General features: G+C 43.3%; 1 protein-coding gene across 3 annotated transcripts in view; it reads left to right on the top strand.

Moving 5' to 3' along the window:
* The window catches only part of ROPN1 (rhophilin associated tail protein 1), a 49230-nt gene extending 24110 nt beyond the window's left edge, over positions 1-25120 (top strand). The window contains exons 2-6 of one of the 3 annotated variants that reach the window (XM_058661989.1): positions 11333-11460; positions 14314-14431; positions 15541-15702; positions 23892-24067; positions 24917-25120. In XM_058661989.1, coding sequence (XP_058517972.1) covers positions 11345-11460; positions 14314-14431; positions 15541-15702; positions 23892-24067; positions 24917-24983 — 639 coding nt within the window. In that variant the 5' untranslated portion in view covers positions 11333-11344 and the 3' untranslated portion in view covers positions 24984-25120. Of the gene's footprint in view, positions 1-11328; positions 11461-14313; positions 14432-15540; positions 15703-23891; positions 24068-24091; positions 24275-24916 lie in introns of those variants that run through there. The other 2 variants (XM_012928742.3, XM_058661990.1) reach the window with 2 other exon arrangements.
* The last annotated feature ends 2185 nt before the right edge of the window (positions 25121-27305 follow it).

Raw genomic sequence — 27305 nt, 5'->3', positions numbered from 1 at the left:
AGATTAGCTCAGCTCCGGCCATTGTGGGGCCTTGGGGAATGGATCAGCAGATGGAAGATCTTTCTCTCTGTCTCTCCTTCTCTCTGTAAATCTACAGTTCCAATAAAAACAAATGAATTTTGGGCCCGGTGCAGTCACCTAGTGGCTAAAGGCCTCGCCTTGCATGCACCAGGATCTCATATGGGTGCCAGTTCATATCCCAGCTGCTCCACTCCCCATCCAGCTCCCTGCTTGTGGCCCGGGAAGGCAGTAGAAGACAGCCCAAAGCCTTGGGACTCTGTACCTACATGGGAGACCTGGAAAAAGTTCCTGGCTTCTGGCTTCAGATCAGCTCAGCTTTGGCCATTGCTGCCACTAGGGGAGTGAATCAACAGATCTTTGTCTCTCCTTCTATCTGTAAATCTGACTTTCCAATAAAGATAAATAGATCTTTAAAAATAAATCTTTTGTTTTAAAGAGCTAGCTTATTGAAACAAATAAAATTGATTATCACATCTAATGAAAAGGTAGAAGATTCAAATTAATAAAATCAAAGATGAAAACAAAGATGTTACAACTACAGCACAGAAATACAAAAGAAAAATTACTAGAAATTATTGCAAAGATATATATACCAATAGATTGGAAAATCAAGAAGAAATTAATATATTTCTGGGTACATGTATTTTACCAAAACTGAGGTAGAAAACAAAACAACAACTACAACAACAACAAAAAAATCTTAGTCAACCAGTAAACAAAACTGAGATTGAAAGAGCATCCCAACAAAGAAAAGCCTAGGACTAGTTGGCTTCACTGCTGAATTCTAGCAAACTCTACAGAACTAATCCCAATTCTTAAACTATTTAAGACAACTGAAAGGATGGGAAGGCTTCCAAACTCATTCTTTCTCTAAGTCAGCATATCTTTATTCCAAAAATCAGAGATACAATAACAACAAAGAGAACCACAGACCAACATCCCAGATGAAAAGGAATACAGAAACCTCAACAAAGTACTAGTAGATTGAATCTAGTAATGCATCAAAAAGTTCATCCACCAAAACCAATTGAGATTTAATCCAGGGATTCAGGGATGGTTCAACATATTCAAATCAACAAATGTGATATAGCACATTAAAAATTAAGGGATAAAACCATATGATTATCTTAATATTTTCAGAGAAAACATTTAATAATATAATGCAACATTCTTTCATGATAAAAAAAAACTTTAAAAAGTTGAATAGAAAGGAACACAGCTCAACAATTTAGCAAGCATCATATTGAAGGGTGAAAAGCTGTAAGCATTTCCACTAAGATCTGTGAAGCAACCAAGGATATCCACTCTCATCACTGGTATTCAATATAATCCTGGAAACTTCAGCCAGATCCATTAGGCAACAAAAATAAATCAACAGGCTACAAACTGTCAAGGAGAAAGTAGTTGACCCTGTTTACAGACGAGATGATCCCTGTGTAGGGGAACCAAAAGACTACTATGACACTAGCAGAATTTGTAAGTGAATTTGGCAAAGTTGCAAGATATAAAATCAACACACACAAATCAGTCACATTCTTTTTGTTTTAAGATTTTGTTTTTATTGGAAAGGCAGATTTATAGAAAAAAGCAGAGACAGAGATAAAGATCTTCCATCGTTGGCTCCCTCCCCAAATGGCTGCAATGACCAGAGCTGAACCAATCCAAAGCCAGAAGCCAGAAAATTTTTTTCCAGGTCTCCCACATGGGTGCAGGGTTCCAAGGCTTTGGGCCATTCCTGACTGCATACATATAAAAACTAGAAAATCTTTAACGTTCACACATTGGAAGAAATAATACCATTGAAACATGCACATTACCCACAATATACAGATTCAGTATGAGCCTAACAAAATCCCAAAGACAGTCTTCACAGATACAAGAAAAACAATCCTAAAATTCATATAGAAGTATAAAGACCCCAAATAGCCAAAGCAATCTTAAGCAATAAAAACAAAACCAATAGCAGCACAATACCAGATTTCAAACTATACTGCAGGATTTTGACAATCAAAACAGGCTAGTACTGACACAATAATAAACATATAGGCGAGTGGAACAGAATAAGTTAGAAACCCCAGAAATGAACCCGTACATCAATAATCTTCGACAAAGAAGCTAAAATCATCCTCTGGACAAAGGACAGTGTCTTCATCACACGGTGCCAGGAAAATTGGATTTCCATAAGGAGGAGTTTGAAACAAGATTCTTTTCTCATGCATTACACAAAAATTAATACACAAGGAATCTAGAATCTAAACTTAAGATCTGAAAACATCAAATTCCTAGAGGAAAACCTAGCAGAAATGTTGTGAGGCCTAGGCCTAGGCAAAGACATCTTGACAGACTGCTAAAGCACAGGCAATGAAAGCAAAAATGGACAAAAAGGGCTACAGCAAGCTAAGAAGCTTCTACACAACAAAGGAAACAATTAGCAAAGTGATGAGAAAAATTCATAAATTATGCATCTGATAATAGATTAATAACTAGAATATGCAAGGAGCTCAAGAAAAAAAACAAAATAATGCAGTGAAGAAATGGAAGGAGGCTATGGACATAAGTTCAAAAATCTCAGTGCTAACAAATTGAATCCAACAAAACATCCAACCAATCCTAATGAGATTCACCTGGGATACAAGAATATTTCAACATATTCATGGATTGGAAAATTAATATTATCAATTTCCACTCTAGCAAAATGATAAATGATATACAGATTCAATGTGATAAAACATGAAAGCCAACAGACATCAGAGAAAGTGCTCAGGATCTCTAGCCATTTGGAAAATGCAAATAAAAGACACAGCAAGGTATCACCTCACAGTAGTCAGAATAGTTATCATCTAAAAATTAAAAAATTAGAAATGTAGAGAAAAAGGCACCCTAATGCACTGCTGGTGGCAGTGAAAACTGGTATAACCATTATGGAAGGTGGTGTGTATGGAGATTTCTCAGAAAACCAAAAAGTAGATCTACCACCTGACCCAACTATCCAATGCTTGACTACATTCAAAGAAAATTAAATCAGCATTAGAAAGTGTTACTTGAATTCGCATGCTTTCAGCAGCTCAGTTCACAACTAAGATATGGAATCAGCCTATATATCCAATCAACTGATGACTAGATAAAGCAAATGTGATATATATTCATAATGGATGATTACTTAGCCATAAAAACAATGAAATTCTGACATTGGCCTATAAATTGATACAACTGAAGATCATTATGGTAGATGAAATAAGCCAGACCCAAAACAACAAACATCACATTTTCTCTTCTTTGTGGTAACTAATATGTAGAAAGCATGACAATTGTAAGTAATGACATGTGACATGTAGTTATGAATATTACTCCACTGACTCATGCCATGTAAATGACAATGTACTCTTATTTCATGTGCCCAAAAAGAAACAGAGAGGGAGTAACAGTGAAGACTTTCAAGAATGCTAGTAACACCTGTTATTAATTTTGGGTATTCGTTATGTGTGTGATCAAATGGAAAAAGTTATTTTTTCTGTACACTTAATTCAATTCTGGGGGTCTACCCTATATTTCAAAAAAATATTTTTAAATGATATTAAAGTTCATAATATTCTTTACTGAATTATTTTCCATTAGTTGTTCAAAGCATTGATTTTTACTACTATAAACATTAGGTTATTGTAAAAGTCCATTAACAAGGAGATTTTTGAACATTGATTAACATTGGTAGCCAAGAATATATGCGTGAGTTGAGTCACAATTAAGACAGAATGAACACAACAAATTGTTTCACTATGGACAAGTGGTGACATGATGACAATGCTGGGGAAACAAATCATGCATTTTTTTGGGAGAAAATAATGTGAAAAATAAGATCATATCAAATCAAAGAAAAATTAGGTATGTGAAACAAAAGATTATTACTGGTAAAAAAAAATAAGTTGCAGCTAAAGCAACAATCAGACTTTAAGCTTTTATGCATAACTCCTGCCCATTAAGCACAAAAACAACAAGTAATGAAATCTGGAAGTTTATGGACTATACCAAACAGTATCCAAACATAATTTGAAGTGTTTTAAATTTGTGACTGGTTGTAAAATGGAAGTAAACTTTGTCACCACCATAAAAAACTAACAACCATCAGTCCTGTGGCTTTTCTGCAACCCATTCTGCCATGGCCACTGATGGAGAGTTCAACCTTAGAGCTGTAAAAGGAAGGCTAGCATGAAACAGTGCAGCATACACTACAGACAAGATTTACTGACATTCACATTTCCCATGACACAGTGTGGACTCAAGATAAACCTTGGAAGTTCTGGGATTTTGGATAGACAAAAGAAAGGAGAGACTTCAAGGAGACTAGCCAGGCTCAGCCACACACTGAAGGGAAGAAAGAAAAGAACAGAGTGTCATGATCAATGGGAAAGAAGGTATGGTGCTTTGGAAGAGAATCAAGACGGCTGAATAGAGTGAGGACATGTTTAAACAGATGGAAAACCATTATCCAGGGTGAAGCAGAGAGGGTACATTCCAGAAAATAGGAGAGAACCGACCAGCAGCAGAGGGGCACTTGGAGATTGGTGGACACAGGAAAGCAGCGGAGACAATGGTGTGATGCTGCAGTGACCCTATTCACCAGAGGCATTCAGCAAGTGTCGATCTGAACTTCACTGATGGCCAGAACTCCACCAGCAACCAGGTAGGAAAAGGAGTTCACTGGGAATTCAGGAGATAAACCCAGAAAAGAACTTCCCATTCTGCTTGTTTGTTTGATTTGACCAGGAGAACAGACAGAGCAGCAAATCCAAAACAGATGGTGTGGGAACAGGATGGGTTTCACAGCCCAAACCCCCACTAGAGCCCAGTTGGACATCATCTTGTGTAGGGAGGCAATGGCTATGGGACAGGACTGCACATGCACTAAGATGGGAGGAAAATCATTTTGGGCTCAGTGAATTGCAATGACGTGGCATCCTTTGGGTTCCATCCAAAGTAAGTCTGGGTAGCCCCCAGACCTAAGAATCAGCATATCAAGAACTTAACAAGTTTCATATCAGGTGCCATTTAGTACAGTGTGGCAAAGGCTTTGCCAACAGTGAGCTGTGCATGCACTATCACCCTGTGAACTGTGCAAACCAGAACTGGGAGAAACATTGCACAGAAGACAGTGCAACAATACCGTGGGATCACAGGCGGTGGAGTGCTAAGTCAGGAGCTGGACTAAGCAGGAGATGGTAGAAGTTTAACATAAGAGCCCAGATCTGAAACTCGCTGGGGGGAGTGGCACAAGTGACTGCAAACAAAGAACCAGGTACCAACTACAATAAGTAAAATCAAACTGCAGACCTGTGGGTAACACAACTTGGAAAGCTGCCCTAAGGAGAAGAATCTGATAAACAGTGACCAAGAGCAAAAGAAGAGACAGATGCACAGTGAACAATACTGAAGATTCCCCTGCAAAGGAACAAAACCCTTTGCCAACCTCAGAGTTAACTGAGGAAGATATTGAGAAAATGGGGGATACAGAATTCAAAACACTTGTTATAAAGCTTCTTGTCAACAATGAGAAGCACATAATACAGGAGTTCAAGCTATTTAAGGAATATGTCATACAGGAAATGAATCAAAAGTAGGATGATAGAAATGAAGACTACAGTCAAGCAAATTAAAAGTACAATGGAGAGGCGCCAAAATAGGATGAATGAAGCAGAAGAAAGAATCTCAGAATTGAAAGATATTTCCTGTCACCAGCAGGAAACAAACAAAAAGCTGGAAGCAGAGCTGGGTTAAGTAGAAAAAAGTATTCAAGAATTAAGAGACACTAGAAGGTGCAGAAAGAGAAGCTGGGTTTAAAAATATATTTAATGAAATAATAAAGGAAAATTTCCCTAATCTGGAGGAAGAATTGGGAAACAACATCCAGGAGGGGCACAGAACTCCCAACAGGGTTGACCAAAAATGATCTTCACCATTACACATGATGATCAAGCTCTCTTCAATTGAACATAAGGAAAAGATCCTTAAATGTGCACGTGAAAAAAATCAGCGGAGATACAGAAGAATGGCATCAGACTCACAGATGAACTCTCACAGGAAACTCTACAGGCAAGAAGAGAATGGAGTGATATATTTCAACAGGATGAGCAATTTTGGCCTGATACATCTAGCCACTGGCTTAACCGCAAGTTCCTGCTTCCTATTTTGTCAAGTTATCTGCCAAGGGATTGGATAAACACTGGGAGGAACTCGAGGGATTTAGGGTGGAGACTAGAGGATTGGATAAACACTGGGAGGAACTCAAGGGATTTAGAGTGGCCACTACTGGGAGGAACTCGAAGGATTTAGGGTGGCAATTTGAGGACTGGATAAACACTGGGAGGAGCTAGGCAGAGTATAAAAGAAAGCCTGGAGTTTCAATAAAGATCAATCTATCATCGACCGGCATTCTGTGTACTGCGTGTTGTCTTGTGTTGGCTCTCTGCGCATTGTCTTTTCTGTAACCCTAGTCCCTCCGCTCAGCTCGGGGTACGTGGTGACGCGGGCGTTGCCAACAATTTCAAATCCTAAAAGAAAATAATTGTCGTCCCAGGATAACATACCCAGCAAAGCTTCCCTTTATCTTTGAAAATGAAATGAAATTCTTCCACAGCAAAGGAAAGTTAAAAGAATATGCCTCTTCCAAGCCTGCCCTACAAATGATACTTAAAGATGTTCTCTTGACAGAGAAAAGGAATAGCACCTACCCAAATTACAACAAAACACTAAATCAATCAACAACCCATTGCTAAATGACAGGAACAAATTACCACTTATTTATATTAACCCTGAATGTAAATGGCTGAAACTTATCAATCAAATATTATGGATTAGTAGACTGCATTAAAACACAAAATCTATCTATTTGTTGCCTACAGGAGATACATCTCACCAACAAAGATCAGCAGAAACTATCTCATGGATTTTGATGTTTTTAGCTTCATTTCTTCAAAACTCTTTTTTTCTCATTAAATTATATAATGACTCAGATCATACAGTAGCATCCTTTTCTTCAAGAATGTTCTTGATTTCCTTTTTCACTTCTTCAGCAACACATTAGTCATTTAGTAACATGTTATTTAACTTCTCAGCATTTTTAATTTCTTTTTTTCTTCCTGTTGTTGATTTTGTTTTGCGGCTTTTCTTTAAGGGGATGTGTAGTAACTGTGTAATGGAGACCATCATATCCAGTGGCATGTTGTTTAGTTTTATGGCATTTTAAATTTCTGTTTTTCTTCCTATTTTGGTTTTCTTTTGTGGCTTTTCACTTGGGCGGGTTTATAGTGACTGTGTAGTGGAGACTGACATGTCCAGATGTGAGGATTCGGTGCAGTGTGCATCCACTTCCGGATCGAGGATGAACTCCTAGTGAAACTGTTGAATGTGTGTGTGTTGACAATGGGATGCTGGATTTTCTGCCATTGTCCATTCCCACAATGATGGACTTATGACTGTCTATGAGGAACTAGGCTGTTGTAATGATATGAGAGAATCAGTTGGGAGAAGCGGAAAAAGGGTAGTGGAAATTCCAAAGCCTGTGGAACTGTATCATAAAATGATAATAACGGTAACAATAATAAAAATAAAAGGAAAAAAAGGTGTTATGCTTTAAAAACACTCATAATTTGTTGGAAAGCAGCTAAAGTAGACTGTGTTGGTAGCAATTAAGAGAAAATAAGAAAATAAGAGAAAATAAATTTAAAATTGTATGTGCCAGTCATGGGATGTCAGCATAGGGTTGCCATTTTGTAAGTGGGGCTCTTTGAACTATTAGAAGCAATGTAGTAGACAAGTCTGAACAAGCTGGGCATGGTAGACCAAAGCATGGGCTGCACAGAGCCATGAGTTAGGGGGCTGCCGGGCTTAACTAGAGTAATAGGGGTAGACTAGGGAAAGGGAATGAACTGGAGACACGTTTCCAAGGAAACAGTCATACAGTTTAGTGAGACTCAACAGTCTGAAGAGAATGGTTGTGTCACATTCAAAAAAAGAAACTGAAATGGGGACTTGTGGGAGACAAGGAATTCTAGTAGAGCAGTGTCCAGGAGGTATTGGGAAGTATGAAGTGGAAGCATAAGGAGAGGTCAGAGTTGGACAAATGAGTGTAACGAGCATGGTTTTGCAGTAGAGAAAGCCATGAAGGGAGTGTAAGAGCTCCAAGCACAACAGAAAGATGTAAGCTCAGAATGCTGAAGTGCTGAAGAATGAATTTGGGGAAGACTGCCAACTCTTTCTGAGCAGGAGGAAGAAGAGTTAAGGAGGGAGGGAGTTGCCTAGAAGACTAGAAACACAAGAATGGTGCATGCCAACAAAGGAGGAGAAAGTCTCAAGAGAGAAAAGACAGTCCTGTCTGAGAGGCTCCCTACAGCATCACTGTGGAGTCATCCTGGAAGATGGCCACTATGGAGCTTAATGCAGGGACTTTGCTGATAATGCTGAGCAGGCAACCTGCTGCATACCAGGGATGCTGGCCTTCTGGACAGGCATTCTCCCTCCATAGATCTTCATGATCCTGTCATCACATACATACATGCACATGTAAGCCTAAAGAATAGATAGCTTTGGGCCTGGCACAGTTGCCTGGTAGATAAAATCCTCACCTGGCATGCCCGGGGATCCCATACGGGTGCTGGTTTGTGTTCCAGATATTCCACTTTCCATCCAGCTCGCTGCTTGTGCTTGGGAAAACAGTCAAGGATGGCCCAAAGCCTTGGCACCCTGCATCCACAGAGGAGATCAGGAAGAGGCTCCTGGCTCCTGGCTTTGGATCAGCTCAGCTCTGGCCATTGTGGCTACTTGGGGAGTGAACCAGTGGACAGAGATCTTTCTCTCTGTTTCTCCTTCGTTCTGTGAAATCTGACTTTCCAATAAAAATAAAATCTTTAAAAGAAAATAGGAAGCTTTTCCACCCAGTGATGTGTGACCCCTTGGTGGTGATGTTCATAGCATCCAAGCTAAGAATCCTACCATGTTGATACTCAAAGCTTCCATCCCTGGGTAGTAACTCTATTACTAAGAGTGGATTTTACCTCATGACCTCCCTCTAGTATTAATAATGTCTACATCCACTTTTCTTTTATTGTTATTTGCTTGTTTATATTCTTTTGCTTTCAAGCTATTTTTTTTCAGATGTGCACATACTGGCATTTTAAAACTCCAGCCTATATTCTCTGTATTTTTTTTTTTTTGTATTTATTTTATTACAAAGTCAGATATACAGAGAGGAGGAGAGACAGAGAGGAAGATCTTCCATCCGATGATTCACTCCCCAAGTGAGCGCAACGGCTGGTGCGTACTGATCTGAAGCTGGAAACCAGGAACCTCTTCCAGGTCTCCCACACGGGTGCAGTGTCCCAATGCATTGGGCCGTCCTCAACTGCTTTCCCAGGCCACAAGCAGGGAGCTGGATGGGAAGTGGAGCTGCCGGGACTAGAACCAGTGCCCATATGGGATCCCAGCGTGTTCAAGGCGAGGACTTTAGCTGCTAGGTCACGCCGCCAGGCCCTAATCTCTGTATTTTAACAGACACATTTAACTCTTTATCTTTTATTATGCTTTCTGGTACATGCAGATTACTTTCCTTCATGCTGATTGTCCATTTTTGCTATGCTTGTCCTCCCTCCTTTGGGATTGATTGAAAGGTTTTTGTTTTATGTGTGTGTGTATGTTCTTAAAGTTCTTTTCTCCTCTCTAGAAGTTTGGTGGTTATATTACTTTTATAATGCAATGCTTACAAAACCTAGTAAAAGTCAAGCATGCAAAATGAGATTTTTGCATACTTGTCTTCACAAAGCCTAAAGTTAATCATCATCCTTACTCTCTTCCAAATGAAAGAATACAAATGAAGCAAAAGGTAATGAAACAGCTCAGACCTGAGACCATCGTGATTTCTCGTTTTGGCATTTCTGCATCAAACTAATACTGGTATCAACTTGGACCTACCCTATGACTACAAAATTCTTGGTGAACTATTTCTCTGCCAACAGCAAGTGACAGCAGAGATGGAATTCCTTGTTGTTTCCCCTGCCTGTAGACAGATATTTCACTCTGTTCATTCCCAGCTTCTCAACAGGTTGTGTGATCTCCCCAGGATGGATGATGGCCGTGTGTGTGTGTGTGTGTGTGTGTGTGTGTGTGTGTGTGTGTGTGTTGGGAGCAACAGGAGGCAGAGTTGGGCCAGTAGGGGAGCTCAGTATTCCTGTAGCTTTGGCCCGTCCTCTACTGCTTTCCCAGGCCACAAGCATGCAGCTGGAAGGGACGTGGAGCAGCCAGGCCAGGAACCAGTGCCCATATGATATCCTGGCACAAGTAAGGCGAGGATTTAGCCACTCAGCCACTGTGCTAGGCCTTAGGATTTTAATAATGCTTGGGGTTGTGAAGGGAACAAGGTTTTTCAGCATTTCTAGCCTGTCCCTTCCTCCACCTGGAAGAAGTAAAAAATTTTCAGCTGCTATTTATTTGTGCATAGAACTGTACTCCATCTATGGATTTTCATGCTTTAATTTGTTCTGAAACTTTCTTCATGGAAACATATAAGTTCTGTTAGAGTAGATGAGAACATGCACATATAAAGAGAGCTGTCTATCAAATGGCTGTTGGTGATTAAATTGATTTCAAAATAACCTGTGTCAAATTCATGAATTTTTGCAACAGCTTATACCTAACTGGTAAGAGTTACACGGCATGGAAAGATATTCATAATAGGCTGTGAAATAAATTAGCCCATTTCTTATTCATACAAACATGCATTGAAAAAAAAAATCTGGAGGCAGGCATTTAACACCTGGGTTTACTCCAGCTACCTCCAAGTGAAGACTGTGGGAGCAGCAGTCATGCCTGGAGTGGTTGGGTCCTTGCCATCCAGGGCCCTGGAATGAATTCCTAACTCCTACCTCCATTACAGGACATTAGTGAATGGGAACATACATTCTCTCTCTGTCTCTCTCTCTCTCTCTGTCTCTCTCTCTCTCTCTCTCTCAAAAGAAAGCAAACAAACAAAAACTTTTTATCCTTTAATCTGGAAGGAGACAGTCAATATTTTGTGTTAACATTGAGAGATTTTTTAACTTGTTGATCTCTATTTTTGAACGATTAAGAGGTGCTATTTATTTCAAGGACAAAATTATTTACAACACAAAGCAAGTATCACTAAGCTACTCTCTGCCTTTGGAGCTGTGTAGCAATGGAATGTAACTGTTTTGTGGGTTAGTGGAGTCCCCAAGATGAGGCTGAATAGCTACAGCCCAAGGGTCCTTCCTCTTCATTTGATTTTTTTTTTTTTCTTTCCTGCGAACAGGTCTACCAACCAATGCCTCAGACAGATAAGCAAATATGCATCCCGCCGGAGCTGCCAGAATTGCTGAAGCAATTCACCAAAGCCGCCATCCGGACCCAGCCGCAGGATCTCATCCAGTGGGCCTCGGAGTACGTGTTCCCTACTTCCCGCCAGAGCCCGGGACACCAGGAAGGTCGCCACAGCTGCGGCCAGCGGGGCGGGACTGATTAGCATCCTGGTGATTTTCAGCTCTCCTTACTGAGGGGCCTTCCAATCGCTGGACAGAGAGGCGAGCCCTTCCGAGCTGTAGGACCCCAGGCCCACATCCGCGGTATGCTGGGGTCTCCCGGCGGGCGTTACCCCAGCCTTGCACCCCAGCGCGCACACCCACGGGGACCCAGGACCCGGGCTTGACACGAAGCCGCGTCCTCCCCTATGGCCACCAGGTGGCAGCAACGCACCCGGGGGGGAGGTTAGAAGGAGGCAAGGGAGCCAGGCGCGTGGCATCAGGGGTCATGGGGGCGCACCGGAACTGGCGAAACCCCTAGTGCGCAGCTGTCGAAGCGAGCCTTCTCCCCGTATCTGTTCCTTGGGGAAAAGGGTCTTTAAGTTCTTTGGCGATGGCTGAGACTGATTTGTTCACACCCACCTACAGCTGTCCACCCCATCCACATGGCATGGGAGAAGGGACTGAAGGCTGAGGCGCGGGCAGACCTGGCGGGAGGCCTCGCGGGCCGTTGGCCAGGGCCTTCCTCTTAGATCGGCGCCAGGCTGCAGAGCAGGAGAGATTGTGGGGAGCTAAAGGCTCCCAGGTGGTGTTCAGGCAAGGCCAGGGCCTGGGCAAACATCCTCAGCCACTGGGCCTTAAGGAGGGCGCTGCAGCAGGCAGAGGATGCCTGGCAGAGGGTGCCCAAGCAAGCCCGTGTGCTTCACGGGTGAGTTAGGAAAAAGAACTTCATCGCTGAGTTAGGAAGAAGCTGAGAGAGAGAGAGAGAGAGAGAGAGAGGAGAGAGAGACTCTAAACAAAATATTGCTGCTTGTGAGACATGAATGGGTGGCAATGCAATCTTGCTTGGTTTCCCAGCATAAATGCCATCTAGTGGACCCCTAATATGGAGCTTCAGTCTCAGAAGACTTAATTTCTTTTGGCGCTGGGGGGCAGAGTGGGTTTTATAGAATACAATCGTTTAAAGCCACCATTTTAGCGTTCTTGGCACTGCTGTTTTCCCACTAAGAAAAATGACATTACTTGATATCGTCCTTGACGTTTATGGTGGGAGAACCTCCCACTGCCGCAACCCTCCTGGCCCTCACAGCATGCTCTGTGCTGTAAGTTGTTGAGACACCCGTGAAAAATCAGTTTGTAGTTTTTCCACGGTAAAAAAGAACATGGGCCAAGAGCCTCTCTCCATCCTGACCAGGCGCCGAAAACGCTTCTCAGATGCAATTTTATAGTCAGTAGCCTTTTAGAAGGTAAGACTCAACGAAGTATCTGCAAGACAGGATTTATCCCAAGCAAGAATTTCCCTCCATATGTGCTGTCAGGGGGAAAAAAAAAATTACCCAGGTCTACGCGACATGCCCTGATTTGTCCTCAGGTAGGTATTCGTGTTGACAACAGATTTATAATACAGGCATGTTGGTGTAGTTGTTCAGTGCAATGAAACCCTGCAACTCCGAGGACTAAATCCCATGGCAGCCTCATTCCGATGCTCCTTATCCAATTTTGCTACAAGATCTGAAGCCATTGCTGCTGAGTGTCACTTGCTTACACCAAGTGGGCACTTGTGTAAAAAGGAGGTGCCCTGTGTGTGTCCCTCCCATCTATACATTTACACGTGTCCCCAAAAGTCACACCCTACTCCGGACATGCTGCACCCACGCCCACCCCAGTACTAAACTGCCAGGGTTCTCCTTCCCTCTGCCCGAGGTTGGCTGAGCGCCTGCAGGGAAGGTGCTGTGTTAGGCTTAAGGTGCTTGGCCCCATCGTTATATGGTGTGCCTTAAAATGAAGTTTTTAAAAATTCCTCTTGTATGCTTTTTAATCTTAATCTGGAGAAAGTAGTGGGCACAGGGCTATGCAGGGAGGGGTGGAAGTTTACAGTTGAGGGCTAATCTGTACAAAAGCTTTTGAGAGAAATGCTGCCGTAGCCTTGCAGTGACCCACAGCTAGCCACAAGTGACCCTTCCCTGCCGCAAGCAGCCTCTTCTCACCTTGTGCCAATCCTGAGCTAAGATTCAAGTCTTCTGCACATTGCCCCAGACAAAACCCACTTCACAGAGCCCTGGGGAGTGGGCGGACTGTACCGGGAGGTTAGCAGACTGAGAAGGGTTTTACTTCCCAAGCGCTCTATCAGGTGTCTCTAACACCCCTTGTCTTATTTTCTCCCTCCTGAACTTCCTTTTGTGTCCAGCCAACTCTCTCTCCTTTCCCTCTTAAAACCCAAGCCTCATTACCTGCAGTCATAAAGCTCCCTGACTCACCCTTCTCCCACTCCTGTGCAAGGGACTTCAGTTCTCTGCCATCTTCTCTTCCCAGCTTTACAAACCCCTGCCTTCGACCTAAAACCAGAGCACACACGGACATGTGTATATCAGATGCATCTAAATGCATGCATATGTATGGACCTCAACATTTTTGTACCAGAATAAATTCATCTTTTAATTCCATTTTCCAAGAATTTTTGGAAGTACTTTTGTTGTGTACATTGTTTGAAACGAGTGTGTGTGTCTGTGTGTGTGAATAGTATCAAGAAGGGATGATCTGAAAGAAGACAAAAACGTAGACCCAGTCCCACCTGCAAACACATTCAGACTTTTTCCTCTGCAAATGAACGAACAGTGTCTGGCACACACAAACCACATAACAAATGTCCTTTTCCATTTTCCATTAGAAAACAAAACAAAGCAAAAACAAAAACAAGGTTAGAAGGGGTTCCCAAAACAGCCAGAGGGCCCTGGGATGTGGATGCTCCCCCCACTTGTAACTGTTTTTCTTGTAGTTACTTCGGGGCTATGTCCCGTGGAGACGTTCCTCCGGTAAGAGACCCGTCTGAGCGAGTGTCTTTGTCGAACTGGGCAGAGCTAACCCCAGAACTGTTAAAGATCCTGCATTCTCGGGTAAGGGACTCACTGGCGCAGCAGGGAGGGGATCTGAGGACAATGTGGAGGCTGGGTCCCCCTGCTGGGCAGCCAGTCTTGTAGCACCACCCTAAAATGCACTAAATTCTGATCTGAAAGCACCCTTGCCTTAGAGAAACAGCAGTACTCTTGAACTAGGCTGTAGGCTGAGCTGTCAAGGAACTCATTCCAGATTTCCCTAAAGCTGGCAGAATGTCCAGGAGTCTACTGCAGTGCAAATCCCTTCTGTCCACAGTAACTGGATGTAATTAGGGGAGACACGTATTAAAGTTCCTGTGCTATCCCAGGTGGAGGCTGGTTTTTAGGGTAAACCTTGACTCTCTTCATAGCCAGAGCAACCCAGAAAAGAGAAGAGGAGGGTCTGACTTGAGAAGGAGTATACATTTGCCCATTCTGAGGACTTGCCATGCTAGCATTATGAAGCAGGGCTTGCCACTCCGCTAGGACCAGAAGAGGGTCAGGAAAGGTGCTAGACTACTTTAGGGGCGTCAAGAGTGTTGCACTTTGGCCAATAGCCAGCCTTTCATAAACTTCCTCCGTTTATCCACCCTGTACCTTGTGCACTGAACATGGCAGGACTCTAAAAGCACCAGGGACAGGGTGACATTAGGTCTCTAGGACCTCCCATTGCTGGGAAAGCTGAAGGGTGCCCTTGAGGTCTGGGGCCAAGAACTCTGCGGCATCTGGAGACCAAAGACTTGCCACCTTGCTCTTGTTTCAACCCCCTTAGTTGTCCCAGGGAATCCCTTATCTCTTGGTTTTACTTTCAGGCTGTCCTATCTGCCTTATAGGGACAACCTAGGAATAAAACAGCAGATAATAGAAGCATCTGGGCGGGGGAGGACCTTAAATGTTGTGCAAATGTGTATCCTTCCCCGTAATTCTGCCAACTGAAGTTCTAATGTCACTAAATCACACAGCATGCTCCTTGCCAGTCTGAAGACAACCATCAGGGGCCTTGTTGACTTCCCTGCCACCTCTCCTGGCCCTGGCCTGGCCTGGGCTGGTGTTTCTCAAGACATTCTCACATCTTCCTGCTCCCCTCAACCCTCTCTGCTGTGTTTATGTGTGTGTTACCAATCCCCCAGGTGGCTGGCAGGTTGATCATCCACGCAGAGGAGCTGGCCCAGATTTGGAAGGTGCTGAATCTTCCCACAGACCTGTTCAACAGTGTGATGAATGTGGGGCGCTTCACAGAGGAGATTGAGTGGCTCAAGTTCTTAGCCCTTGCCTGCAGCTCTCTTGGAGTTGTAAGTTACCCTTTTTTTTTCTCTTTCTCCTTCGGATAAAATTTGTCTCTGCGTCTGAGAGAGAAGTACAGCCATCTCTCCAGGGTCCCTAGGGAACACGCCTCTTCTCTGTTCCTTGTTTTCTCTTAAGGTGAGAACAGCAGTTAGGAGGACAGAGGGCAGAATATCATCAGGTTCTTGGGAGGGCCGACTCAAATATGGTTTTTGGAGAATTGTTAAAATTTCACTGATTGCGCTAAAATTATTTCCACTCTGCTTTCTCCATTCGTATTTCTAGCCAAGAACCAACAAGACTTGTCTTGATGGGTTCCAGAGACCTAGGAGAGAAACTCCTGCAGAGTTGTTTTTTATTAAGATTTATTTTATTTTTATTGGAAAGTCAGATATACAGAGAGGATAGACAGACAGACAGGAAAATCTACCATCCACTGATTCACTCCCCAAGTGGCCTCAATGACCAGAGTTGAGCCGATCCGAAGCCAGGAGCCAGGAGCCTCCTCTAGGTCTCCTACACAGGTGCAGGGTCCCAAGGCTTTGGGCTGTCCTCGACTGCTTTCCCAGGCCATAAGCAGGGAGCTAGATGGGAAGCGGGGCTGCCAGGATTACAGCCAGCACCCATATGGGATCCCAATGCTTGCAAGGCGAGGACTTTTTTGCTAGGCTGTCATGCTGTGCCCACTCCTTGAGAGTTTTTAAAAGGGCTGCAGACCAACAGGAAACTGTTAATGAATAACCATTATCGCATGCAAAAATCATAGATCAAAAGGCAAGAAAGAAGAGAGGAAGCTATTTCTAAACCTACCCTCATGACATCATCATGGTTGCAAGAGGCTCCCAAATTCAAGCCTTTCCCAGCTCTGACTTGTGTGACAATGAGGAAAGCCATTTTCCCATTTTGAAGATGATGCTGAAATCAGAAAATGTATTTAAAGCTCAAGTATCTTACGTGTGCACTCACCCACGTTAAATAACTTCAAGTGAATCAGAAACATTGTTTTAAACATTATTCTCAAAATACATACAAGTTTAAAATTGAATGAGAAAGTCATTGCCTAGTGCTAAAACCAAATGAAATGAAAGGTAGTTTGAATTATTCGGCATTTCTAAACACGATCTTACCCTTTCTTCTCCAATATGCTTGGGATACGTAGTTGACACTTTTGTTTCTGAGAAAATTTTAGTGCAAACATTATAGTCCAGCTTCTCCTCTGGGTTTCCCTTGGCAGCCTTCACCTTCAGTGTTTCTATGGAAGGACGAGGGCGTCAGTTTTTGTCAACGTCCTTTCTGGCAGCATTGTGTCATGAATATCACAGCCATCCTAAGGGGAGGGGAAAGGTAGCAGGGGGCAAATGAGCTGTCAATCAGGATTGATCTCAAGGTTTGGGGGAGGCCACAAAGGGGAAAACATCACCAGGCTACACATCTGTTCACCCACATTCAGAGTTTGAGGGTGGGGAGCATACCCTTAATTCTATGTGTAGTTAATTTTTATCTTCTTGATCTACCCTGCTGGCAAAGAGTAAGATTATAAGTGGATTCAGCCCAATCCAGGACTTCTATAGTCTGATGCAATCACTAAAAACGGCCTCAAGGAAATTGCCCTGTCTCTCTGTTCTCTTCTTACCACTCTCTCCTCCAAAGTGCAGTTGCGTGTAGAGGGAAAGGTGGGCTTGAGGACCTCACACAGCCAAGGGGATGTGTTCTCGCAGCCCCAGGCCCAGTCAGCTCCTCTGGTCTCCAGAGCAGTGCCCCTGTGGTCACTTACAGCCCCTATCTTTGCTCTTCCATTCTCTGGGATTGGTCACAGCAGCAAGATGTTTCCTTGGTGGCTCATCTCTGGCCCGCTGCTGAAGGCCTGCTGTGGTCACAGCCAGGGGTGGAGGGGAGGGGAGGTTCATCTGCTCTTCAGCTTACGTGATCTGTGTGTTAGATGTCTGGGTCGGCTCCTGCTCATCGCCCCTTATGGTAGCACAGATAGGATTTGGAAAGCTAAACTCCAACCTTCCCTCAGCTTAAGCCTGCTGTGCAGCTGCTGGGTGGGGGAAAACGAATCTTTCTGCTTCCCTTCTAAAACAGCAGGGTTGGATGGACAAGTCCATGAGGTGTTTTTTTCACCTGTAATGTGTTAGGATTCTATTTCTTTTGCTTTGCTGCTGGTGAGACTCCCCCAGGACTATCTCTGGATGATGAGTACCTCTAAGTCATCCCAGGATATGTGACGCAGCCATGCAGCCTGGAAGTCTGCTCTCTACTTGGCCGGGGCTCTGTGGCTCCAGGAATCCACTTACTGCCCCTTTTTATCATGTTGAATCGTTTCTGGAGACTCAAGTGTGGGGGTGCTACAGCTGATGATTAGCCCCAGGAACTTGCCCTATCCGTGACCAAGCAGGAGACATATGAACAAACCGTGAAGGCAATTTTTAGCCAGTTTTATTTTAAAAGAGCAAGGGGATTAGAAGAGGGAAAGCTCCCAACAAAAAAGCTGTGGGAAGGAAGTGACGTGGGGTCTTCTACTTTACATAGGGGCCATAAGAAAAGTATTCCTTGTGTGGTGAGCTCTGTCCTGCCTCATCTTCCATTCCTCCATTTTCATTATGGTTTCTTACAGGACAGAAAAAAAAGTTCAGTCCTGCGACCTGCCGGGAGATCACACTCCTGGGACTGAGCACCCCAGCCATCTGGCCTTTTGAGTAACCTTGGCAGCAGAGCCTACTTTTCTCCTAATGAATACAATTATTTATGTCTCTTTTATCATTGCACTTGCCCAGCCAGGTTTCCCAGATACATTAACAGAGGACACCTCTTTATTCTAACTTTTTACCATTCTTGCTCTGCCTCTCCTCACCCCTAGTTTGGTTAGCAAACCAGAGAGGGTACGCTCCCGGCCATGCAGGCCTCCATCCTGAACTGTCTCTGTGTTTTCTCACATCTGTATCATGGGTGAGGGTCACAGTATACAATACATTTGGTGAAACTTTCATTCCAAGGTGATAGCACTAGGAAGTGGGGCTTTTGGGAGGAGGCTAAATCTTGAGGGTAGAGATTCAATGACTGGGATTCAAAACCTTCTGAAAGACACTTGAGGGAACCTACTGGCCCTTCTACCATAGAAGGACACATGGAAGGCAGGGGCCCTTCATTACCAGACTCCCAATTGGCTGGCAACTTGACAGTGGGCTTCTCAGCTTCCACAGCGGTGAGCAGTGAAGTTTCTGTTGTTTGTAGTTCAATCAGTCTAAGAATTTTGTTGTGACAGCCTCAAGGCAGGTGTCACCAGCTGGCAGAGGTCTTGAGTTCCAGGGACTCCTTAGTGTCCCTTGGAGTCACTAAGCAAGTGGAGCTTTAATGGCAAGCTTAATGGAGCCTTGGTGGCAAGCTCAGAAATTCCCTCCTTCCTTTGCCAGCTCAGAAGCAAGCCATGATCCTTACATGGAGAAAAGCCAGTTTGCTCCTTGGAGAGGAGCCCAGGGTGGCATTTGCTCAAGTAGGTAGTAGGTATGTTTGCTCTCATCTTGATTTCTCCATCTAACACCCAACGTTGAGAATGCCATGGCATGCAGACCTGCTTTGGTTTCCCTTTCAGCCGCCTTCCTCCATGCTGGTCTCTCCTGTTCCCGTAGTGAGACTGTAAAAAGCAAAAGATCACACACATAGTAAATAACTATGTTTGCTGGAAGAAATGACTTAGTTTTATTAACAACTGTTCATTTTTTAAAAATATATTATTTTATGATGCAGCTGCATAGGCTCTGGGATTTCATATTACTGCTTCCCAATTCCTCTCCCCACCACTGGTTTCTCCTATATCATTACAGTAGTATAGTCCTTCATGAGCAGTCCATCATTCTGCTATCTAAGTGTCTGCTAACACTGTAGGTATGGACAATGGTAGAGATTTTGTATCCTTTTGTAACAGTTAACTTCTTGAGTCTTTTTCTTCTGACTTTGAATATGAGCCTTGTAAGATGCTTACAGCAACCTCTGTGATCCTCATCTGACCCCAAGCATTTGCACAAAAGAATGAAGATCTGTTTATTTTAAGTTCTTATTTATTTTTCATTTCATGTGAAAGACACAAATATGTCTGTCCTCTAGTTCAAAAGATCTGCAGCAGCCAGGACTGGGCCAGGCCAAAGTCAGGACCTCAGAACTCCATCCAAGTCTCCCACATGGGTGGCAGGGATCAAAGTACTTCAGCCATCATCTGCTGCCTCCCAGGATGTGCAGTTGTTAGCAGCTAGCTGGGAAGCAAAATAGCTGGATGCAGCCCAAGCACTCCTATAAGGGGCCGGCATCCCAAGCAGTGTCTTAAGCCACTCTACCAAATGCTTGATTCTTTGTTTACTTTAGGTTTATCTGCGTTTACTAAGAATGTCTAGTCCAAACAGTTCTTAACCCTTTCGCCCACATATTATATTCAATCTGTAAACATGTTTAAGAGTCATACGAGGGCAGTAGAATTTGAACTTGTGTTGTCTGAGTGATCAATAAAAGATGATGTTTGGGGTCAAAGACACCTAGATTGGTTTGCTAGGACTGGCATAATAAAGTATACAACACACTCAGTGGCTTCACAACAGAAATGCAGTGTCTCATAGTGCTGGAGGCCCAGAGTCCAAGTGCAAGATGTCTGCGATGTTGGTTTCCTCTGAAGCCTGCTGCTTGCCTCAGACGAGGCCACCTTCACCCTGAGGCCCTCAGCACCCCACACATCTGGTCTCTTTCTGGGTTGTAATCTCCTTTTCTGATAAGCACACCTGCCTCACCCAAATGACCATATATTAACTTGATCACCTATTTAAAGGTTCTAGCTCCAAATGAAACCACATTGTCAGCTTCTGCAGTTGCGAGTTTAATATATAAATTTTAGGGGACCAATTCAGCCTTATCACAGCACCCCAAAGAAGAAAGCACTGGGACAAAGGCAATGAGGGAGGAGGGGGTGGGGCAGTTTTTTTCCTTTGTTTTGTTTAGACAGGCAGGGAGATGAGCTCTGGATGTAAATACATTCCAAGCACTCCCATGCTGACCACATTTTATGTGCATGTCTTCCCCTGGTCACTGACAGCCCTGCTGGTTCAGTGGGAGTACCTGGAACAATGCCTCACATTGTGCATCTCAACACCTACCATGAGGGGACCCCAGGGATAGGACAGAACCTAGTGGCTGGCTGCATGTGTAAAATTTTGAAATTATCTATGATTCTGTTTCATTTTTTAAAAATCCATGTTTGTTCAATGTGGAAAAAATTTAAATATTAATAATTGTGGTGATTTATGTTTAAATTATTTGTTATGAAGTAAGCCTATCCATCCAGAAATAGGGGCCAAGTTTGTTTACTTCCTCATGTGCCTGTGACACAGAGAAAATGTGCCCTGAGTAACACACACCTTGGGTGAGAAGACAACATCTTGACCTTCATTATTGATGGGGCGGAAGAGAACAGAGCAGCAGCCACCAAGGGCCCAGGGTGGAGCAGCTGCCTGTTCATTCGGCCCTCACCCCTGGTTCAGCACTCATGCCTTGTGTTTCACTGATTCCTGGAAGTATGTGAGGAGGATCTGCATGTCATCTGCTTCTACAGCACCAGGTGCCTATGCAGATCTGGTTTTGCCAATTCAAATCTAAAACATCTTTTTCTTCAGTCATTCCACACTCTTCCATTTCTGACACTTATTCAAAGGGTAGGTTTATTTAAAGACATAGGCTCAGTTTTAAAAGTGATCTTGTGGGGCCCGGCAGTGTGGCCTAGCGGCTAAAGTCCTCGCCTTGGAAGCCCCAGGATCCCATATGGGCGCTGGTTCTAGTCCCGGCAGCTCCACTTCCCATCCAGCTCTCTGCTTGTGGCCTGGGAAAGCGGTCGAGGAAGGCCCAAAGCTTTGAGACACTGCACCCGCATGGGAGACCCGGAGGAGGTTCCTGGTTCCCGGCTTCGGATCGGCGCAGCACCAGCCCGTTGCAGCTCGCTTGGGGAGTGAAACATCGGATGGAAGATCTTCCTCTCTGTCTCTCCTCCTCTCTGTATATCCGGCTTTCCGATAACAATAAAATCTGTAAAAAAAAAAAAAGTGATCTTGTGAACGCATATGGCTGTTCAGAGGCTCTTGTGTTTACACAGGATTAAGATGGGAGCCAGAGTAGTGGCTGGCACACTTACCAAGCTTAATGATGACAAATAAAGAGGGGCCAGCACAGTGATTAGCACAGAGGCTAATCCTCTACCCTGTGACATCAGCATCCAAATGGGCACCAGATTTGTGTCCTGGCTACTCCAGTTCCCCTCCAGCTCCCTGTTTGTGGTCTGGGAAATCAGCAGAGGATGGCTTAAGTCCTTGAAACCATGCACCCAGGTGGGAGATCCAGAAGCTTCTGGCTTCCAGCTTCAGGCCTGCTCAGCTCTGGCCATTGTGGCCATTTGGGATTGAACCAAGAGGTGGAAGACCTTCTCTATCACTCTTTCTCTCTCTGTAGATCAGCCTTTCAAATAAAAATAAGAAGTTTTAAATGGAGAGAAATAATGAAGAGCACACCTGACAGACTCAGCAGGCATCTCAGTAAAAGATTTGGAGCCCAGTCAGCATTCACACTGGAGCTTTTATGGATGTGAATTGGGTTCTCCATTTCTTCTCCCTTGCTCCCTCTTCTAGGAAATTGTGGGCATGGGGATTTCTGGATGTGGAGGTCTCAAACATCCTATCAGGATCTTGTCAGCATGGTGTTAGTGGATCTAATAGCTCCCTTGGTGCAGGGCAGGGGGACTCCTGAGCTGCCTCCAGGGAAAGGGCTGAATCCCATCTAAGCATTACCAAACAAGAACAGTTTCTACAGATGAACATGCTGGTCTGCTTCCAGGGCTTGTTTCCTTGCTCCATTACACATTTTTCTTTAAAAATTCTCATTTTCTTCAGCCCCCCTCTATACACCTAACTAACAATCCTTTAACATTCAAATTTCACTGTAGAGTGCTTCTGTAGTTATCGGGAAACTTGCATCATTTATCATCTATTAGTTTTTCTCTACCAACAACAGGCTTAGTTTATATACTACAAAATCCTGGATGATTCTACTGAGATGAATCCATATGTTTTAGAAGAAATGAGTTTTATATTAGGTACCATCTTTCCAGCGTCTGGAACTCTTGCCTTCCTAGGGACAAGACCCTGTCTTCCCCTACTGTGGCATTGCCACAAGCATCTTGTTGGTGTCTATAGACTAAGTTTATTGCATTACCTCTTTAGAAGTAAGATTAGGGGTGAGGTGTGGCACAGTAGTCTAGTGGCTAAAGTCCTTGCCTTGCACATGCTGGGATCCCATATGAGTGCCAGTTCCTGTCCTGGCTGCTCTACTTCCCTTCCAGTGCTCTGCTTGAGGCTTGGGAAAGCAGTAGAGTATGGTCCAAAGCCTTGGGACCCTGTGCCTGCATGGAAGACCCAGAAGAAGCTCCTGGCTTCAAATTAGCTCAGCTCCGGCCATTGTGGCCACTTTAGGGAGTGAACCAATGTATGGAAGATCTTCTTCTCTGCTCCTCCTGCTCTGTAAATCTGCCTTTCTATTAAAGTAAATAAAGCTTTTAAAAAAGTTTAAAAAAAGTAAAATATGGGCAACAAGAATTTGTTTTGTAAAATGAAAAATCATTTCCCTTCTTTTAATAAGGTTATTCTGATGAAAATAATAAACAGGGGCCTGCCATGTTGGCATCCTATTTAGACACTGGTTTGAATCTTAGCTACCTTGCTTCTGATCCAGTTCCCTGCTAATGTTCCTGGAAAAGCAGCAGAAGAGGGCCCAAATTCTGCCACCCAAGTAAGAGACCCAGAGGAAGCTCCAGGCTCCTGGATTCAGCTGCCACAACTGTAACCATTTTGGAATGAAAGATATCTGTCTTGCTAACTCTGCCTTTCAAAAACAAAAACCCAAGTTAATTACAAGTTTATCAACTTAATTTCTTGAGCATAACCCTCCAACTTAATAAAGAGGAAATAAAGATATCAAGTATAGACAACTTGTTATTTTTAAGCATTCATTAAGTAAGTGACACTTGAGTGTAAACACTTCAAGCTTTCTAGAACCTTAGATCATCCCTCTACATTTTAGGATAATACTATCTTGTTTGCTCTCTTGTATCTAAACTGATCTCAGGGGTCTAGCCTGCAGGAATGTCTCCTGACTTTATCTTCTGGTTTCATAGACCATTGCCAAAACACTTGAGATAGTGTGTGAAGTTTTATCATGTGACCGAGACAGCGGACCTCCCCGAATCCCTTTCAGCACCTTCCAGTTTCTCTACACATATATTGCTGAAGTGGATGGGGAGATCTCAGCATCCCATGTCAGCAGAATGCTAAACTACATTGAACAGGAAGTGTGAGTATGTTTTACCAATTGCAGATGAAATCCTGGGAAAACAAATGCAGCAAGCTGAGACATATTAAGTGTGATTACTACAGATGGTTCCCAGTTTATGATGACCCATCTTTACAATGGGACAGAAGTGATATGCATGCAGTGGAAATCAAGTTTGGATTTCAAATTTGGGTCCTTTTGGCAGCTCCCTGACAATTGCACGGTTGCAAGGGGAGACATCTGCAAGTGTTCAGCAACAGATTGTGCTGTTAAGCTGTGCTGTCTGGAAGGTTAGGTGGATTAGATGCCTTTTAGTGCACAGCATTTTCAATTTCTGATAGGCTTATCAAACCCCTTCATAAATCAAGGAGCATCATGTATATCCCACTGTACTGAGAACTGAGAGAGGAAGGAATGTGAATCGCAGACCTGAAAGGGGAAAAGGGAGATAAGGACAGAGAGCAGTGGTTCTTGTGGAGCTGCTGAGAGCCTCAGCAGCCTCAGCAACACCCTGGAAACATGCTAGAAATGCAGACTCAAGGCTGCACCTGGACCTGCAAGATCACCAACTCTGAGAGTGGGCCCATGGAATCCAGGCTGCACCAAGGCCTCGGGGGACAGGCTCACACTCAGTTTTTATTAGTGGAGTCAAAAGGGAAAGGAAATGAGGGGAAGGAGATTGGAGAAGAGGAAGGAGTGTGTGTGGAGAGGTGGTGGTAGTGGAAGTGGAAGAACAGCCAAAGTTAGAAGAGAACTCCACGGTGCAGGAGCAGTGGTGGAATTCATCGGGAGGGCAAGAGTTATTTATATATTATCTTTCTTCAGATTAATGGTTATATACACTAACCCCAGGTATGTTTTTCCCAGCAGAATTGGTCCTGATGGTTTAATCAAGGTGAATGACTTTACCCAAAATCCCAGGGTTCGGCTGGAATAAAAACCCAATTTTGGCATTTGAAAAGAAGATACAGAGATGATTGTACTTCAAAATGGCTGAGCCCCAGACACCATCCAAAGTCAATTTTCTTGTACAACTGGTAAACACTAATAAATAATTAGGCAAACATAAAAAAATCAAGAAATGTGTGGAACTAAGGTGTAAAATTGCTGGAACAAAACACCTACATTATCAGAAGATTAGTATGCTTTCCACAGCACATTGAGTGGAAGGGGCTGACAAAGCAGGCATAGAAAAAGCATCTCACATCAGATCCAGACAGCAGGATGGTAGCCAGACACACTGTTGATGCTTTGTGATTGTCAGGCAGAACTTGGATGAAGAGCTTTCCTGTGGTCAATCAAGGTTTCTACCAGTGCATGTTTCCGTTTGTTGGTACTATGCTTAGTCATTTACCCGCCAATATTATGGAGCCAGGCATATGGAACCTGAAACAATATTTATGTGCCAGGAATAAGGTATCCAGATAAAATACAGGTATGTCTAAATTTGATTTTCAGATATGCACCAAGTAAAATGTTTAATTTTTGACTTCCCAAGCTAGGAATTATCCTGGCTTTAGGGCATAGGCAAATAAATCTTACTTGGATTCTGACCTCTAGGAGTTCACAATCTAGCACTAAAATATGACATGAACTGGTGGGGCCCGTGCAGTGGGTGTGGATGACACAAAGGTGTGAAGAGAACAGCTCCTCTGTTGGCAAGGCCGCGAGGAACTTCCAGCTGTTTGGCAAAGCCTGGCAACCACCTGTTTGGCAAGGTCTTTCCAACCACCTTGACACAGTCTCACCCCCTTTTGCATGAACACTCAACCACCCCATTAAGAATTCTGTAATTTATTGAGGCATTGTTGTTTGCCTTTGTGAGATGGTTTTTGCACCGACGTGAGCTTAGGAGTCGATGTTGCTGATCATATCTTGGTGAGTGGGCCTTTAACAATTTACACACAGGAGTATAATTAAGCCCATGCCATTTCTGGACACCTTATTGTGTGCTTACCCATTGCCCCAGACAAGTAGCACACCTTCTGGGAAATGGCTTGATGAGTATCCTAAAAGTTAATGAAAGTGATGGGAGTATGAGCTAAAACTGCTATGGAGATAAATACAGTTACTGTGATCTTAAAGACTAGCCTGTCTTTGCAATTTCTTTGGAGCATGGAAACGTATCTGTTTTAGCCACTTACATAATTTTTGGCAAGAAAAATTAAAGGATGCTTTTACTAATATTATACAGATATGCTTTTAATTATTGTTTGATTGTTTATGGGGTTATAGAGCCTGTAGTTGTAGGGGGTTTTAATATTTGAAACTTTTGCCTTGGATTTTTATATTTTTTCCCTTGTGACATGCTTCTCCGACTAAGTGATAGGCAAGTTGTGGAAACAGAAATGTAGTAGGAATGTATTACTGATTAGTAGGTAATCGCATGTGCCTTGGCCTTGCAGTCCTGGCTGCAGCCCAATGGCTACTACTGAAAAGTGAATAATGGATTGCTTTGAAGAAAAATGATTATTGTAACTTACAGAATTATCTTTAAGAGCACCTGGTTGACCATGAAATAAAAAATAAAATAATCAAACAACTTGCATACCCATTTAGTCATGGAATTAAAAAAATATATAGAACAGTCAAATGTTTGTGCAGCAGCTTGTGATGTGTCTGAGTAAATAAAAAAAGACAGCTTCTTGAGCTGTTACAGGAAGGGCACAAAGTAACAATGTCCGTGTCTCTTCTTTTTGCTGACTCCACACACCCTTCTGGAGCTCCACACTCAGCTGGAGCTGGCCTACAGCAAGGAACCTGCATCACTTTAATTCGGGGGGGGGGGTGCCTGAGAAATTTTAACACTGACCCAAAAATTGCAATTCAAACACTGATGTCAACTGATTTTTTTCTGAAACCATATACAGTCACAAGGGAATCTTGGAAGGAGAGTCCTCTTCATGAGCCTAAGACCTTCTGACAGGATTTTAAAGGATTTTCCTTTTCAAAGGAAACAGATGGAGTTAACAGGCTGATTATTTTTCTTAACACCAGATGTGTCACGGCCTCTGGATTAGTCCTTTTTATCTGTAATACTATCCCTCTTAAATGCTTTTAATCAAAACCACATGGGTATGTATGCATTTCTCTCTCTACATAAAAACAGCGTTTTTTCATTAGTGTCTAAATAAGGTAAAAGAAAATCATGGTGGACTGTCACCCTGAGTCCCTGATTTCTTCTTACAAGGAAACATTAAAAGGGGTGACACCAGTTCTTCACCCACAGTCACTGAGTTGCAACTGCAGGGGTTGGATG

Source organism: Ochotona princeps, chromosome 3 (genome assembly GCF_030435755.1).
Source record: "Ochotona princeps isolate mOchPri1 chromosome 3, mOchPri1.hap1, whole genome shotgun sequence".
Taxonomy (NCBI): Eukaryota; Metazoa; Chordata; class Mammalia; order Lagomorpha; family Ochotonidae; genus Ochotona; species Ochotona princeps.
Note: the sequence above shows the minus strand (reverse complement) of the source record. Positions and strands in the feature narration are given on the sequence as shown.